At 46.1% G+C, this 18,255-nt stretch overlaps 1 protein-coding gene and 1 pseudogene across 7 annotated transcripts in view; one reads left to right on the forward strand and one right to left on the reverse strand.

The window, feature by feature from the left end:
- Nucleotides 1-18,255, reverse strand: part of ARNT (aryl hydrocarbon receptor nuclear translocator) — an 85,466-nt gene that overhangs the window by 23,243 nt on the left and 43,968 nt on the right. For 4 of the 7 annotated variants that reach the window (XM_056131464.1, XM_056129640.1, XM_056130832.1 and 1 more), the window contains exons 5-9: nt 15,961-16,005; nt 8,942-9,155; nt 5,653-5,866; nt 2,125-2,227; nt 200-265 (exon numbers count right to left, since the gene is read on the reverse strand). In XM_056131464.1, coding sequence (XP_055987439.1) covers nt 200-265; nt 2,125-2,227; nt 5,653-5,866; nt 8,942-9,155; nt 15,961-16,005 — 642 coding nt within the window. Of the gene's footprint in view, nt 1-199; nt 266-2,124; nt 2,228-5,652; nt 5,867-8,941; nt 9,156-15,960; nt 16,031-18,255 lie in introns of all 7 variants that reach the window. The other 3 variants (XM_056132202.1, XM_056130236.1, XM_056132881.1) reach the window with 2 other exon arrangements.
- Nucleotides 11,660-12,119, forward strand: LOC130021830 (mediator of RNA polymerase II transcription subunit 28-like; annotated as a pseudogene).

An 18,255-nucleotide genomic window follows, 5' to 3' on the forward strand; every position in this document is an offset into this window, starting at 1 on the left:
TATCAGCAGGGATAAGATAGGTTAAGTGGGAGGAAAACTTCTTGAAGTGGGATGAGCAGCAGAGAAAGAAAAAAGGAACTGGGAGGTCACAGAATGTGGGTGAGGCTGCTGCAGGAAGCATCTAAGGCAGAGCGGACAGGGCTCCTGTGCACGGTACCTGGCCACTGTGGGGTTTTTTCCTAGTGCTAGGGAATCTTACCTGCATCTGTTCCTCACAAAGCTCAGTCTGTTCACGGAGATGGGGTCCACAGAGCTATTGCCACACCTGTTTCAATGAATCAATAAAGATTAAAAGCAATTAAACAACAAACTTTGCCTCCATAAAGGCCACTGACAGGCTCTGACTACATATAGACACAGACCATAAACAGGAAGAATAATGAAGTCATCTTCGGTATTTCTAGACACGGTCTACAAACAGAAATTAAGAAGTTCAACATGCCCTTCAAGTGCACAGATTCCTGTATTCCTTTCCTATGAAGAACCAGAGATAAATTTTTTATTGTTGTTTTGGGCTACACCCAAGAACGTCAAGCCACCCAAGGGCAACCCTGGGCTCAGTGCTGGGGATCACTACCGCTGTGTTCAGGGGTGCTCGTTCAGCCTCCAGCATACATTCACACCAGCCCTTGGGGCTCACTTCGTAGCCCCTCCAGGTAGTAAACATTTTCAGCTTCCTAGACCACACGTTTGGTGCAACTGGTCAACAATGCTATTAGGCACTGAAGCAGCCAAAGACAACAGCCGGGAGTGGCAGTATTCCAGTAAAGCTAGAGGCCAAGAGTCATGTTTTCTTGCTCCTCAACTCATCTGCTACATTTCATTATTTATCTTGCTCCTACCAATGTCTCCGCATTAGCTCTATTCGCGTACTAGGACATTCCCTCCTAGAATATGGACACCTCCTATTTTCCCATTCTTTTTTTTAACATAAAATTTGTATGATATTTAATATTATGCACTTCCTCAATATTTTTACATAGATTTATTCTTCTAAATCTCAAAGTAACTTTGGTAATTAATGTAACTCTTGAATTTCTTATTTGAAATACAATTTAACTTTTTAATGTATTTTTAAAATTAATGTAGTCTATTTTATCTGTTCATTATCTCAGAATATAGTAATATAGTCAGTTAGCAAATCCAGCAGCCTGGATGTAGAAGTTATCACTAAACCAACATAACACACAATTTTGTAATTTCCCCAGGAAATTTTCAATATCCTATTCATTATTTCTAATTAGCATCTTCTAACTGCAAAGCTATTTTCATTATATGTGTTTATGGCTTTATGACTTTAAGAGATGTTCTTTCTATCCGTGTAAGATATTTTAGAATCCTAAACTGTATAGCATATAATTCATACACTAAAATTTTTAAAAAGTACAATAAATTTCTACCCCCCCAAAATGTAGAAATAGTCTAAGTACATGGAAGTTGTCTCATGATGTAATGGGAAAAAAATAAATCTTGGAGTCAAAATGCTATGATTTATAGCAAAATCTTCTATCAGACATTATCAATTAATTCCTGATATTTATATGTTTTGGGACCACACCCAAAAACTCAGGGGTTACTCCTAGCTCTGCATCAGGAATTTACTCCTGGTGGTGCAGAGAGGGTGAAGGCAATACAGGATACTATCCACTGAACTACTGTTCCAGCCTTCTGATAAGCTAATTTCTTTAAGTATGCTTTTAAACTATGAAGTTCTAGGAAATGTTATCAGACATAGAGTACCTATTCGAATCCTGTGGCATAGAAGGATTTTAGTTAATATTATTTCTCTTATCAAACAGTTTTCTGAATTATAACCCACATGGGTCTTGAGAGTTAAGTTTAACCCAAATGAAGTTCAGATTCAAGTTTAATTCCTCTGACCAGAAGTCAGAAGCCTCAGGGCTGAAGCGCTAGTAGAGTGGGTAGGACATTTGTCTTGCACGAAGCCAACTAGGGTTCGATCCCCAGCATCCCATATAGTTCCCTGAGCACTGCCAGGAGTGATCCCTGAGATAAGAGTAAGCCCTGAGCACTGCCAGTGTGGCCCCAAAAATAAAAAAAGAGAGTAACCCTCAACTCTTAATACTTTCTACATCAAATCACTATCCCCAACCTGACACTCACCTCATTCGGCAAATGAAGGACCTCCGTGAGCCCATGCACATCCTCATGGAAGACTGCTGACCTTCCTTTTTCACTGTTCCGGTCTTCAGATCAAGGATACGCCCTGAAGGGGGTGAAGAGCAGTCTGGATCAATCTTGTGGGGAGGGAATGGGGGAAGATACTGGAGGAAATGAGTATCCTATACATGCTGCAATTTTTTTAAACCTAAAATACATAACTTGCCATCAATTTTACTAAGTTCAAAGGCAGCATTGTAAACTGCCTTGCACAAGAAAACATAGGTGCAGAAAGTAGAATCAGCATTATTTTTACACACACTGTCATGATTCTAACAAAACAAAAACTTCTCTGTTGTAGAAACCACATATCTGGGGGCTGGAGACAGTACAGCATGCCAGGGCACTTGCCTTGCACTCGACCGACCCAGGTTCAATCCCCAGTACCCCATACGGTTCACAAGGAGTGATCCTGAGTACAGCGGCCTGAGCAATGAGCAGTGCTGGGTATGGCCCCCCCAAAAAAAAAATAAGAAAAGGGAGAGGGCGAAGAAACACACAACTGTCTCAAGTCAAAGGACTTTTTTCCACTTTAGAAAATGACTAGAAATAAACTAGGAAATTAACAAGAAAATGTGAACCAAACTAGAAAATGAAATCCACTAAAATGCAGGAGGGAGAGGCCTCCGTGTGCTGGAGCACATTTCACATGATGGAAGCACAAGTCTGATCTCTAGGAGTCCCGAGGAGCAACCCTGCACCAAGCACTGCTGGATGTGGCCCCAAACCCAAACGAAATACGTGAGAGAGGGTAGTGCAATGAGATGTCCAAGAGGCTGGCATGCACACTCTGCATGCTGGACCACCATTTCCTGGCACTGAGTCCAGAGTAATCCTGGGCTTATGGACCAAAAACAGGAAACAAAACAAAACATAATGGGTAGAGAACTAAATATAAACAATGAAAGATCATAATGGACTTTCTTGCATTTCACTCTAGGAAGCAAGTTTTTATTAAAAATGTTCTTTTTGGAAGGAGGCCACACCTGGGCTGCTTCAAGCAGGGCTCCCACAGCAAAGCACGGGCCAGGTCCCCATTGTCTCCACAGCCCTTAACTACCAGTTTTGATCTGCTTCCACATACACATTTTTCTCAGAGTTACTTGGCAGCAGATAAAACTTGTTTCCATTAGCCAAACTCTGGCAAAAGGACTTAAGAGTACTTTTATTGTAAATTTTTTTAAATTTAACTTTTTGTTGTTGAATCGCTGTGAGAGACCCTTACAAAGCTATTTGTGATTGGATTTCGGTCATACGTTTTCCAACACCTGTCCCCCCACCACTGCACATTTCCCAGCACAGGGTCCCCGGGCTCCTTCCCGTCACCCCCCAGCCCCCAGTCTGCCTCCATGGCAGGCTATCTTCCTCTCCCTCTCCCCCTCCCTCACCCTTTCCTTCTCCCTCTCCCGTACTTTTAATGTAAGTATTTTACTTATATTTATATGAAGATAAAAGCAAACTTCTATACAAACACTGTCACTAATGAAACTTTTTTTCCTTCTTCTTCCCAATGCTTAAGATGAAAACCCAGGCCTCAAATACACCAGGTGAGTGCCCTACGGCTGACCTGGCCAATAAAATACTTCTAAGGAAAAACTCCAATTTAAAGAACTAAGGAGGTATCGTGCCACCAGCAGGTCAATCTGTACCTGTGAGGCAAGTGTATCAGCAGCCTCATGGCACCTTCAGACTTCCAGATACCCCAAAATTGCTACTGTGCCTTTGGCCAGACCCCAAAAACTTGGGGCAAAGTTTACCAAGAAAGTAAACGACCAAAAGTTAGGTATGTGGGAGACACACCCACAAACCACCTCCGGCTCAGCTATCCAGTTGGAGCCATGGCCTCTCTGGTTCCTGATCGAACTGGCCATAATCCCGGAGACTCAGAAACAAATCTCGAAACCCAACAGCTTTTGGCAGAAATGCATCTGGTCCCTGCAGTAGGCTACCGGTGCTGGGCCACCCCAGGTGGGAATAGGTTTTGTGCCTTGGCCTGTTCCCCCTGGTGGCCCGGTGGCCGTCATCCTCCAGAGGTCACTGGACAGTCAGGTTTGGGCCCACAGTGACAGACACATGGGGCCTCATGGGATGGGGGTGGAGCTGGGCTTGTCCTCCCCACCCCAACGAGACCCCAAGTCATCACCCACGAATGGCCTCTCTGGCTCCTGATCAAGCTGCTTAACGGCCATGAGCCCAGGGACTCCGAAACAAATCTCAAAACCCAACGGCTTTTGGCAGAAATGCATCTGGACCACGCAGTAGGTTACTGTCACCGGGCCACCCCAGGGGGGAAAGGGTGCTGTCCCTCTGCCTGCTCCCCCTTGGCGGCCCGGTGGCCACCATCTTCCAGAGGCCACTGGACAGTGAGGTTTGGGCCCGCAGTGATGAGACATACAGGGCCTCACGGAACAGGGGTGGAAGCAGCCCTTTCCTCCCCGCCCCAAGGAGACCCTGAGTTGCCGCCCACAAACGGCCTCTCTGGCTCCTGATCAAGCTGCTTAATGGCCATGATCCCAGAGACTGAGAAACAAATCTCAAAACCCAACGGCTTTTGGCGGAAATGCATGTGGGCTACGCAGTAGGTTACTGTCACCGGGCCACCCCAGGGGAGAAAGGGCGCTATCCCTCCGCCTGCTCCCCCTTGGCGGCCTGGTGGCCACCATCTTTCAGAGGCCACTGGACAGTGAGATTTGGGCCCACAGTGACAAGACACGCGGGAACTCATGGGATGGGGTGGAGCCGGCCCTTTCCTCCCCACCCCAACAAGACTGCGAGTCACTGCCGATGAACGACCTCTCTGGCTCCTGATCAAGCTGCTTAATGGCCATGATCCCAGAGACTCGGGAACAGACCTTGGAACCTAGCAGGTTTTGGCAGGAAATCTCTCCAGATTTAATTGTTAAAATTTCAGAATTTCAAAACTGCGCTGCCACAACTGCAACTGCGTGACATCATATGTTATTCATGACCAGCAATAGAAAACAAATTGTCTACTGTTGCCTTTTTGGCGGATCTGAGTGTTGGGGTAAAATCCCAAATAATAATGGTTCGTGTGGTGTCGAAATGTTGAATGTGATCAAAGTAGAGAGAGAGTGATTTGGAAATCATCTGCCCCACAGGTAAGGGGAGGGTGTGGGATGGGCGTATACTGGGGGTTTTGGTGGTGGAGAATGGGCACTGGTGAAGGGACGGGTGTTTCATTGTATGACCGAGACTTATAACCTGAAAGCTTTGTAACTACTCTCACGGTGCTCAATAAATAAAATTATAAAAAAAAATGGGGAAAAAAGAAAAGTAAGGTGGAGTTCATGCAAAATTCAATCAGCCTAATCAGTGGCTGACTAAATAGCAGTACTCCTACATAAAAATAAGTAAATAAATAAAGAGCTAAAATACTTTTTGTTTACTTCAGGGAAAAGGATAAAACCAAAGCAGGCTATTCTTATTTATCTCTTACCATAAAATCCATACCTGTCAGGGCATTTTCCGAAGTGGAAAGCTGTTCACGAAGTTTGTCCACGTCATCCGGGTGCACCTGATCATAGAGTGTGCTGCCAAACCACTCAGACTGTGGCTGGTTCAAGACAGGGGTGACGGAATCAGAGACATAAACAACCCTCCCTGTCTCACATGAAACAATAAACAAAAAGCCATCTGCTGCCTCCAGGATCAAATGTTTCAGTTCCTGTCCAAGGAAAGGAAACAGAAGTTTAATGCTGAACTCTCCGAAATCAACTGTATTATTCACGAAAAGGCAGATGGTGCTGGAGGCCATGAATATAGGTCCTTAGGGAGCTGCTGGTTCCTGCCTGATCCGTGGCTCTCCGTACTGAACAAAGTGGCCTTCAATGACAAGATCATTCTGTCATAAACTTTTCCTGTCTCTTCTTTATCTCTCCTCCTCCTCTTTATCTCAAGACAAAGCTGAAAAGACCACTAACGGGCTGGAACAATAGCACAGCAGGCAGGGCATCTACCTTGCACATGGCCAACCTGGGTTGGATTCCCAGCATCCCGTATGGTCCCCAGAGCACCGCCAGGGGCAATTCCTGAGTGCAGAGCCAGGAGGAACTCTGGGGCATTGCGAGGTGCGACCCAAAAAGGGTAAAAAAAAAAAAAAAAAAGGCCAGACCACTAACGACAAAGTTCTTGACCAATCCATCTAGTTTCTTTTTAGAACTCATTCTTAAGTATTTTCTCTCTTCTTTTTGCGGAGGGAGGAGGATGGGGGCAGAACTGTGAGGGTGCTGAATACGCACCAGTACTCAGGGGCCATACCAGCCAGTGCTCGGGGGACCAAAATACAGCGCCAGGATTTGAACCAGGGTTACAGCCACAAACGCGACAAGTGCCTTACCCTTATACTATCTCTCAGGCCCCTATTTTCACTTTCTTTCACTAGCAACATGTCAGATTTTCTCAAATATGGATTAATCTTCCTCAACCTAATTCTTACGTTTTTCCTTGCCAAGCTTATATTAAGAGCAGTATTATATTAATTGGTTCTATTCTCTTACAGAATTTCTCAACTCCACTGCAGTCTTCACTCAAAACTACTATAATGTAGAAATTAAGTTTCAAACTGACAGCTCAAGCTACCTCTCTTAGATCTACATAACTTGGGGCCAGCGAGATAGCACGGTGGGTAGGGCATTTGCCTTGCACATGCCCGACCTAGGTTCGATCCCTGACATCCCGTATGGTCCCCCAGCACTTGCAGGTGTGATTCCTGACAGCAGAGCCTGGAATAACCCCCGAGCATTGCTGGGTGTGATCCAAAAAGCCACATTAAAAAAAGATCTACATAGCTTGACTGAGGCCCTCTGTAGAATCTGATAGAGCTGCTCCTCCCCAAATTCCCGTGACCACTCTCTTTCCGCTCACTTTCTCAACATCCTTTTTACACGTCAGGTTCCCTCTTTCGGTGTCATCATTTGCGAGGTTTTAGCCCTAAGTTCTTTTTTTCCACTCATATTCTGTTCTTTCTGATAAATATCCATTCCTCCCTACTATGAAATGAAACCCACCTACCCCCCTACATTTGCCTAACTTTCTTAAAAGGGGGAAGGGAACAGAGCAGGAAAGCCCAGTGGGGTAGGTAGTCAGGGATTTGTGAAATTTCCCCAGCCCTGAAGTTTTACTGTAAAAAGTATTTCTCTCTATGCATTTTCCCATTCGCTTTTCTTTTTTTCCTTTTTGCTTTTTGGGTCAGACCCAACAATGCTCAGGGGTTACTCCTGGCTCTGCACTCAGGAATTACTCCTGGCAGTGCTGGGGAGACCATACAGGATGCTGGGAATCGAACTCGGGGTGGCCACGTGCAAGGCAAACGCCCTACCCGCTGTACTATCGCTCCGGCCCCCCAACAGCTTTTATTTAGATACCTTCCCTTTATACACATTCCTACTTAGGCTGACTTCTTAAAAGGTTGAAAATAAGTTTTGCTCTCACTATTTTTCTTATCATACATCAAATAATATTCCACATCCAACAACTGCTAGTCAGTCTTCTTTTACCTCTAGAATTGGAAGGTATTTCAAGAAATGGATTTTTATTTCTTGTCTCCTCTTCTGATGTCTGCTCTCATAGCCCTGTGTGTTTTATTGATAGTCTGTTCCAATGTTTCTTTGAACTCATCAAATGCCCTCAACATTTCCTCTCTACAAGTCCTCATCAGAGAGCTTATCCTGCTCCTTATTACTGGGTGAGTCGTCAGGGCTTCTCCACTTACTTACAAGCTTTCCGTGTGGTTTTTGCAGTCTGGAGGTGGGTCTTTTCAATTCACCTTCGCACCACCCCGACTGCCTGTGAGCTCTCTGGGGGAACCAGCTGGGTGTTGCTCTTTTCCCCCAGTCAAAGCTGTATCAACCAGATTTTTTGTTTCAAACTAATTGTGTAAATTTTCACATGCTGGCTCCAGGAAGGCTTTTGGTGTCTTTTGCCCTGCCACCATTCCAGCTGTAATTTAATTCTTATTATCACAACTAGGGTTTTTGTTGTTGTTGTTGTTTTGCTTTTTGGGTCACACCCGGCAATGCACGAGGGTTACTCCTGGCAGTGCTCCGGGGATTGTATGGAATGCTGGGAATCAAACCCGGCTCGGCCGCGTGCAAGGTAGACGCCCTACTCGCTGTGCTGTTACTCCAGCCCCCACAACTAGTATCGTGTGTTACTGACAGGATAGGCGACTAGAGTTAGGAAGTTATGTGTGCTCCCTATGATATATGAAGTATCCCGAGTGTCTCTTCCTAGCAAGATTCCAACTCGATGCTGAGTTCATGGGACTATGAGAGTGTGAGGTCCTTCGCAGGGGTCCTGTCCTGGGGAAGAAAATCTCCTTTCCTCTTCTGGAACCCTAAAGTCAACAAATGGGGCTATTTTCATGGCTACAATCATCTCTCCAGTGATTCCACTCTTCCTGACCATGTACAACTATTCCTGGGACGTGCTAAGGTACATGTAAGCATATATATGCATAAATACACACACACACACACACGTTCCTAAAACACGTATAAATACCTTTAACTATAAATTAGCTCCACAAGTCTTTTCTGTTTCTGTTCTAATTCTGGTAAATGTTATGGCCAAAGATCAAAATTTATTTTCCCACCGCCTGAGAATTTCTGTGGAAGTTGAAATCTAGACTCAGTTCCAGGGTCTTCAATATAATGCGTACTCGGGATCATGGTTCTCTACCCCCAATAGTAAGAATGTTCAATAAATTCCAGACTGCCTCAGAGCTGTGCACGCCAGAGACCTGATCAGTGAGGAAAGATGGCTTATAGGTGCCATCGGTGGATGTGTTGCCAGTTCCTCGCAAGGACTTCATGTGGGAAACTGCCATGCGTAAGATGGTCAGCTTGTCTGGTTTGCGAGCCAGGGCACTGCAGGTGGGCACCATGTCTGACAGTTCTGTGATGTAGGCTGTCATCTTATTCCGTCGCCGGCGTTCAATCTCACTATGATTTTCCCTGCATGGAAAAAGAGGAAAAGCCCCATCCAGGTGGTCACATCTGGCTGTTTGGGAACAGGAAGAGGAACATGGATGCCAATGGAGGTGCTGGAAGAACCGTCATATGAAGGCTTAAGGACACAAGTCTCGGAAATTAGAGTAGGTTACCAAGCTTCTCATGCAGAGCAAGCACAAAGTAGAAATTCAAAAGGCAGAATGAGAACAAGCCAATTCCAGATACTCCCTGTATTTCCTAGAAACTACTTCCTATGCACATTATCACTTCCTTAGAACAACAACAACCAAAAATGTATTGTGAAATCACTGTATCACTATCATCCCGTTGATCGTCGAATTACTCGAGTGGGCACCAGTAACGTCTCTATTCCTCCCAGTCCTGAGATTTTAGCAACCTCTTCTTACTCATCTTTTCCCAGCAATTGAAGGCTCTTTTAGGGTCAGGGAAATGAGACCTGTTGTCATTACTGTATTTGGTATATCGAATACGCCATGGGGAGTTTGCCAGGCTTTGCCCGTGCAGGCAGGACATTCTCGGTAGCTCGTCGGGCTCTCCGAGAGGCACATATTTATATATTTTTCGCTATGATTTTTTACATATCAGAAATGTTGTGAAATGAGTCTTGTAATATGTTAATTTGGGGAATCAAAGCCAGGTACTAGGCCCTCAGTACTGCCAGGTATTGCCCAATACACACACAGATGCACACGAGAACACACACACACACACACACACACACACACGCACGCACGCACGCACGCACACACACCCTTTCAGAAGGCGGGAAGGTGGCTTAGTGCAAAAGCACTTACCTGAACAGCTCCATGCTAGAAGTTCAAAGCCTGATGCCACCAGCCTACCAACATGCACCAAGCAACCCTGAAGGCTCTGCTTGTACGGAGACCCCTGGCCAAAAAGGGCCCAGAAGATGGTTTAGTCGCTTAAAAAGTACTGAAGGCAAGCATGAAGCCTTGAGCTTAAGTCACCTGGTGCAGTGATCCTGACAACCACATGTTTTATGATCTCCAGCAAAGGTCAAAAACCAACTCTGTTCACTAAAATTACTAAGAAACAATCTGGCTGATTCCTTCTTTACTAATTCAACTTTTTAAAAGGTAAAAAATATAAAATGAGCAATGTTTAATTCTAACACAAATTGCCCAATAGTTGATACAAGAATTGGAAGCATAAATTTCCTTGCATACTATATTGTCAGGTCTTCGCTTCTTTTGGATTCTAAACACGGGAAGGCCGAAATGGAAGGCGTAAGAGTCTCATTTGTCTCCTCCTTGCACAGTCATACCTTTTCTGTGTGGGTGTGTCAGTAAAGTGAGGCACAGAGTATCCTTGACCAAAGATCCCTTATGGGCACGCAGTTTGGAACAAAGTGAGTCACATCCCTTCAATAATGACACCCTCAAAAGTCAAGATTGAGTAGTATCAGTTTTTAAAAAATAATAATCTAGGGGGCAGGAGGTCTGCATGTCCAGCCTTCAGTCAATCTAGGTTTTATTCTTGGCACATGTCCCCCAAGCACTGCAAGGTACAGCACTAAATGCCACCAAGAATACCAGAGTGTGACCCTAGAGGCACCAAGCAGGGTCTGGGTATGCCTGGACCACAGGACCCGAGCAGCATTGCCTTCTCAGACCCTCGCACTGAACCACCAGCACAGTTAGCCAAGGCTGGCCAAAAATCACCAATAGGTTCCCAGGCCTCCTTGGCGCCACCTGGGAGGCTCCCCACCAAAATCAAAATAGCAGTAATACTCTAGTAGCTTTTGGATTTTTGAAAAGTCCAACGGATCCGCACTGGGCTGCTTCGAGGAGTGACTAAACAACATGTTACATTTCTGTTTCTACTTCAGTTTTAATTTTCTTTGCGTATCACTTAAGGATCCTATTTGAACAAAAGTTTTCCGTCAGAATAAAAAGAATAAAACCAAATCTTTTTTCTGAGAAGTTAGTGGGAGGCTGGCGAGACAGAATAGCAGGTAAGGCACTTGCCTTGACCATGGTCTACCTGGGTTCTATCCCTGGTCCCCCAAGCCCTGCCAGGAGTAATCCCTGAGTTCAGAGCCAGGAGCAAGCCCTGAACAGAGCCTGGTAATAAAACAAAATAGTGGGGCAAGAGCAATAGCACAGCAGGTGGGGCACCTACCTGCCTTGTACAAAACTGACCCATGCCTAATTCTCAGCACCATATATGGTTCCCCAAGTCCTACCAGGAGCGATCCCTGAGTACGGAGGTACGAATAAGCCCAGAACACCGCCAAATGTGACACCCCCTCCACCGCCACCCCCCAAAAAATAAGTTAGTAAGTCCAAGAAATGCCATGAGTGATTCCTGATTACAGAGCCAGGAGTAAGCCCTGAGCACAGACAGGTGTGCTCAAACACAGTTCCCTTCCCCACCTTCCCCTCAGCAAAAATAATGCCCTCAATATGTGTCACAGGCCGCCCTTTCAAACACGGTGGCTCCACTGGGCAGCAGCCTGACTCCCTGGGCGGGCTTCCCTCCTTCAGGACGCCAGAGGCACCCCTTGTACCTCCAACAGTCCGCTGGTGGGTGAGCTGGAGTCTACATTCAAGGCCTGCCTTGCTTCCCTTTGAGCCAGGACTATGTGAGCGGCACCGATCAGGAAGAAATTCGAACAGGTGTGGATCGGTGTATGCAGAAGTTCTTGGCTATCGCCAGGCAGACAGAGTGTGTCTTCCTGCAGGAGAGGTCGCAGCTCTCTGTGCAGAAACCGGAGCAGGTCATCCAAGAGGACGCGTCAGAGCTGAGGAACGAGCTGCAGCGGAAGAACGCTCTGGTGCAGAAGCACCTCAGCAAGACGCGGCACGGCAGCAGGGGCTAGAGGTGGTGGGCGTCCGGCAGCAGCAGCCCCCGACACCCGCAGGGCTCCCTGGTCCACCTGAGCAGGCATCGGCCAACACCCCCGCGCCCATGAAGCCGAGCTGACAGCCCTCCCCGCTGCTCCACGCTCTTCTCTTACGGTTCTGTAGAAAATGGCTTCAGCATTGGCAAACCAAGTGCGGGCACCACCCGTTATTTGCGTTTGTTCTCTAGCCAAGTACCATGTTAGTTTGGGCCGGGGTGGGGGGGTCATTTTTATGTGCCCTGTCACATTTCCCTGTTTCTAGTCGGCATGTAGCCTGCCTGAGGCGCCCTGTGAATCGGGCTGAGGGGCTGCTTGTCCAGCCCCTTTCTCAGGCCCCTTTCTCGGCCTTTCTTGGGCACCTCTGCAGCGGGGTGGGAATAGGAGCGTTGCTTGTGCCGCACCCTGGGACTTCTACCTCGAGAAGGAAGAATCTAACGGTGGCGCGTCTGCCGTTCAGTGTCACAGTGGGTCCTTGGCGGGCGCTCCCCTCCCTGGGGCCTTTGTGTCTCTGTCGCGTTGCTTTCCTCCTTCCGTCTGGCTGCGCACAGTCTAGAAGCCGCCACCTGCCCGGCAGCACTGGCTGTGGGCCTGTGTGTTGTGCTGGCTTGTTTTGCTGTGTTAAGTACGATTCTTGCTAATGGGGTGGGGGCCCCTCACGACAGACCTCCACAGAGCACGTAGGGCCCAGCTCGGGGCGGGTCATCTGCCCTGTGGCCACCCGAAATGCGGGGTCTGGCTCTCCTCGGATGAGGTCTTCCTCGCTCACCGTCTCGTCTCCTGGGTTTCAGCTTGGTGCCCACACGTGAGCCCCAGCGTGGTTTTGGGGTGCCTGCTTTGTCTGCCCCCACCCTGACCGCCCTCCCTGCACTCAACCACCCCTCAGGACACAGGCGCCCCGTCTCTCCTGCCAGCCTTGCTCGGGTCTCCCCTGGGGTCGTGAGCTGCCTCTACGTGGCTCACAGGCATGGCTCGGGGGGCCTCAACCCTGCCCTCTCGGGCGGACGTAGAGAGACATCCAGGGGCGCCACAGATCCCCCTCTGCCTGGAGGGTCTGCGTGTTTACCTTTTACCCGTAGGCACTGTTTCTGTTCGTACGTATGTGTGTATGGCATATTGTTTGTGGACAACGAATGCCATCAGATTGTGTGTTCCAAGCGTTTAAAACTGTTTTTAGTCACACACTTTCAAGGTTTAACCGTTTTCGATTTCTGCACTAAACCCTACATCAACTGATTTGAGGCACTCTCTCAATAATAAAGGATTTGTCAACAACAACAATAAAAATATGGGCCACAGAAATAGTACTGCAGGTAAGGTGTCTGCCTTTACACAGCGGAGCCAGGTTTAATTTCCACCGCTACATATGATTCTCAGAGTCCCTCCAGGAGTGACCCAGGAACGAGCAAGCCCTGAGCACAGCTGAGTGCATTTATTTACTTAAATAATAATTTTCTTTAAGTAAATAAAAAGTAGTTGGTAAGCGACTTCTCCAAGCTTTGTGAAGCGTGAAAGAGTACAAGGCATGAGATGAGACAGACAGCAGGAAAGCTGGGGACCCCCCTGAAAAGATGATGAGAGAAAAGACAGGCTGGACTGCAAAAGCAATGTGGGCTACAATGACTGAAACCCAATCAGGAACAACTTTGTAACTGTGAATCTCATGGCGATTTAATAAAAACTAAAATAAAAAACTTTTTTTACAAAAGCAATGGTCGTATCAACGATCCCATGATCGTTCCAAGTCACAGAGACCAAAAGGAAAAAAAAAAAACTGGTGCCTGACAGTTCGTGTTTAGTATTCCTACATTACAGGAGAACTCAGGAGCAGGTCAACGCAGTCTGCAGAAAGTTCCTGCCAGCCCATGAAAATATATTATCGCTTAGCACACAGTACACACGGGTGATGTAGCAACGCTAGTAGAGATGCTGACAGATAAATACGCTTTTTACAAATAATGGGTTTTGTGCCTGACTGTTTTTCCTAGTTTCACCAGTCTGCAAGCGTGAAAAGTTGAAAACTATTGCTTTAAAGCCAAGCTTCTTAAACTGTGGGCTGTGACCCCCTGTAGGGTAACTTAACTCAAAGTGAGGTCACCAAGATTGTCAAAAGTCAAAGTTTGTGAACATGGAAGACCAAGAATTAATTCAAATTTAACTGCACCTAAATTTCCAGTGCTCCCAGCAGTGCATGGCTGTGCAGTCAGTGGCCAGTGTTGGAAGGCCTGCTCGAGCCTTCTGTCCAAACGACACAAGGTCATCACCGCATGGCCTACTCTGCTGTAAGATCCCTGCTGCTCAGTCAGCTTCTTAGGGTCAGTCTCCTGACACTACGTCTAGGAGACAAGTTTTCATTAAGGATGCTAAAACTGTGTTTCTTAACCAGGGCCCACCTAGGCCCCCAGGATATTCCACAGGGGGTCACAGTTTAAAACTGCAAATGGCGGCTGGGATGGGGGTGGGAGGTTGTCAGAGCATGAGACTAGAAGAACCAGTGGTAGGAGAGGGCGCCACATGATATAGACAAGGCTGGGAAAGGTTAAAACTGTACTAAAACCACTTTTAAAAAACAGGACCCAGGGGCTGGAATGACAGCACAGCAGGTAGGACATTTGCCTTGCACGTGGCCGATCCGGGTTCAATTCCCAGCATTCCATATGGTCTCCTAAGCATCACCAGTAGTAATTCCTGAGTGCAGAGCCAGGAGTTACCCCTGTGCACCGCCAAGTATGATCCAGAAAGGGGGAAAAAAAGAAAGACCACGGGCTGGAGCAATAGGACAACAGGTAGGGCATTTGCCTTGCACGTGGCCAATCCGGGTTCAATTCCCAGAATTCCGTAGGATGCCCCGAGCACCGTCAGGAGTATTCCTGAGTGCAGAGCCAGGAGTAACCCCTAAGCATCGCCAGGAGTGACCCAAAAGACAAAAAAGAAAGAAAAAACAAACAATACCAGGACACGAGAGACAGGACAATGGGTAAGATGCCTGCCCTACATGACCCGCCAACACAGGTTCAATCCTCAGTATCCCATATGGTCCCCGGAGCACCACCTGGAAGGAGTCCTGAGTGCAGAGCCAGGAGTTAACCCTGAGCACTGCCGGGTGTGGTCCAAAAAAACAAAAACAAAAACAAACAGAATAAAACAGCACAAGACTGTTTAAGGGATTAATGTAGCAGGGAGGGCACTTGCCTTGCACACAGCCAACCCAGGTTTGATCTCCAGCATCCCATATGGTTCCCCGGGCCCGCCCCACCAGGAGTGAAGTGATTTCTGAATGCAGAGCCAGGAGTAATCTCTGAGTATTGCTGAGTGTGGCCACAGAACAGACTAAACAAACAAATAAATAAATAAACAAATGCAAGACCCAATCACCAAGTGCTCGTGTGCTGGAGCAATGCAGCCTAGGAACAAGAGCAGACCTTACAGATGTGCCCTGGGCTGCAAGGGGAGGCCAGGATGACTGCAAAGAGACATGGTTTCTGGCAAGAGAGTGCTTCTGGGCCAGGGTAGGGCCCGGTGGTTAACCAAGTGCCTGGGATGTATGCATCTTAGGTTAAATCTCTGGCAACAGAATGAAAAAGAAACAGTAAAGAAGAAAAGCATCTCTTCCTGCTAAGGCACCAACTGGCACAGGTGAGCTGACCCGAGAAGGTTTCACTCTGAAACCATGCTCTTAAAAAGAGGAACAGAGACAAATTTTAAAGTAATAGCAATTTTTTTAATTCCTAATATTCCCTCAACCTCTCTACTTTCTGGGCAGGGGGGCCAATATATCCATTATATATAAACTTGTAAGCACTACTGCTCTCTATTGCCACCAATAAGCAAAAACATGAAGGGGGAGGAGAATCAGGCGATGGGAAGAAAGAACAGAACAAGCAGCCGCATCCGCTTCACCATGCTACAGGCACGTTCTCCTACCTGGCGAGTCTCTCTTTATCCGCTGAGCTCTGCTCATCATCCGACCTAAAAACAGAATTCATGAACTAAGCTAAAATTAAAATATAAAGAAGGAAGATGGAAGGAGGGAAGGCAGGGAAGAATGGAAAGAGGCGCGGGGGAGAGAAAAAGAAACAGAAGAAAATAGATGCAAAGAAGAGAAGGAAAAATGAACGTAGGAACAGGAATCCTGCCTGTAACACTACAAAGTCATCTGTTAGGAAAAAAGGTAAAGTGACTCACAAAGGTAACATGAAAGAAGTTAACATGATCTGAGCACCATCCTGACAATCAAATCGACAGAGAGACCAAGACGATATAATTTGAACAAGAAACCAAAAAACAAGTAATAACATTCTGACATATTTTCAATATAAAAACTATATTTACATATGCATTTGTAAATTCAAAAAAAATTTAAGAGTAAGTCATGAGACTCTCAAACAAATGACGGCAAATACAATCACAAAGAGAGGCATGCATGCGCTCATCTTAAGACAAAATAATAAGCCAGATTATACTAGAGAAACTACATAAATACCATCAACAGTTAGGCTTCTTCCACAGGTCCCATAACTGCTTTGATACTAAAGTAGCTCATTTCTATTCGGTCACTTTCTCATTTCCCTGCCAGAGGCAAAAGACTACTGGGTTCCCAGTTCCCACTCTCTCTCCCCAGAGGAAGAAGTGAGAGAGGGCAGTGGAGAAGGAGCTTTGGCACCATGCTGATGGTGAATGGAGGTGCACTAACTTTAAAAACCGGGAGCATAAATGTTTATAGTACTGTAACCGGGTTGGCTGAACTGTAATTTAAAAACAAACAAAAAACACACAAGAAATAAGCCCACATAGACTGCCATGACATTTCTCTGGAAACCTGAGGTACTATGTAAAGAGCCAGGACAACTAAAGCTACTTCAAGTTCAGTCAATCACTACCCGATTCCACTGAAACATAGGAACAGATTTTTAAATCTCCATATATCAAAGCATGACACTAATGGGCTGAGAAACTATCAAAATGACAATGGAAGTGGAGGGGTGTTTGGACCATATCTGGCAGTGCTCGGGGTACATTTACTCCTGGCTCTGTGCTTAGGGAATCACTTCTGGCAGTGCTCTGAGGGCAGTAGGTGGTGCCAGGGGTTGAACCGGGTTGACGCATGCAAGGCAAGTGCCTTGACCGCTGTACTATCTCTCTGGCCCCCCAAATGACACATTTTATAAAACCACCATCAGGATAAAAAGAGACAAATAACAGAGCAATAATGAACCACATAAAAATCTACATGTACTAATGAGGACAAAGAACTGAATGATATTAAGAAGCTTAGAATTTTGCTTGCCGGGTTACAAAATTTCTTAAAAATTACAAATGTTCATTTTTCCAAACAACTGGGAACATTCATATATTCACAGCTTCTCAAAACCCTACACTGAATTTCCAAGGTGAATATGTGAGGTGAATCATTTTAACAGATCTTGTATCTTACACTTTGTATCTTAAAGATCTGTTATTAAAAGAAAGTTAAGGTACTAAAATCCCAAATACTACTACTACAGATCCATAATCTCCTAATATTTCTGGGTTGTTTGTGGGTTTGTTTTTTGGGTGGAGGTGACTGGGAGAATCACATACATTGTTGTTCAGATCATGCTGTATGGTGCCAAGAGTCAAACTAGGATCCTCCAGGGGTCAGCCCAGGGTTGGCAACATGCAACTTAACCTGTACTATCTCTTCGTCAATATTTATGAATGAAATCAATAATATATAAATAAGATGCACAAATGAAGACTAAAATAATTTATGTCATATATTTTTAAAATTTCAGTAAAGAGACTGTAATTCTATTAGCTTAAGAAAATGATTCCCCAACATCTATGAATAACATCTCATTTTAATCTTAAAAATTTAAGTGTTGAAAATTTTAAGCTCGGGGGCTGGAGCGATAGCACAGCAGGTAGGGCATTTGCCGTGCACGCAGCTGACCCATGTTCGATTCCCAGCATCCCATATGGTCCCCCGAGCAATGCCAGGAGTAGTTCCTGAGTGCATGAGCCTGCAGTGACCCCTGTGCATCACCAGGTGTGACCCAAAAAGAAAAAAAAATTAAGCTTAGGGTTCAGAGCAATAATACTGCAAGCATGGCACTTGCCTTCCATGTGGACAACCAGGGCTTGATCCCCGGCACCTCATATGATCCCTAGAGGCCACCAGGAGTAATTCCAGAATGCACAGCCAGGGAATAAGCCCTGTGCATCGTCGAGTGTGTCTCC

Source organism: Sorex fumeus, unplaced genomic scaffold, assembly GCF_029834395.1.
Source record: "Sorex fumeus unplaced genomic scaffold, SorFum_2.1 ptg000001l, whole genome shotgun sequence".
In the NCBI taxonomy this organism is placed as follows: Eukaryota; Metazoa; Chordata; class Mammalia; order Eulipotyphla; family Soricidae; genus Sorex; species Sorex fumeus.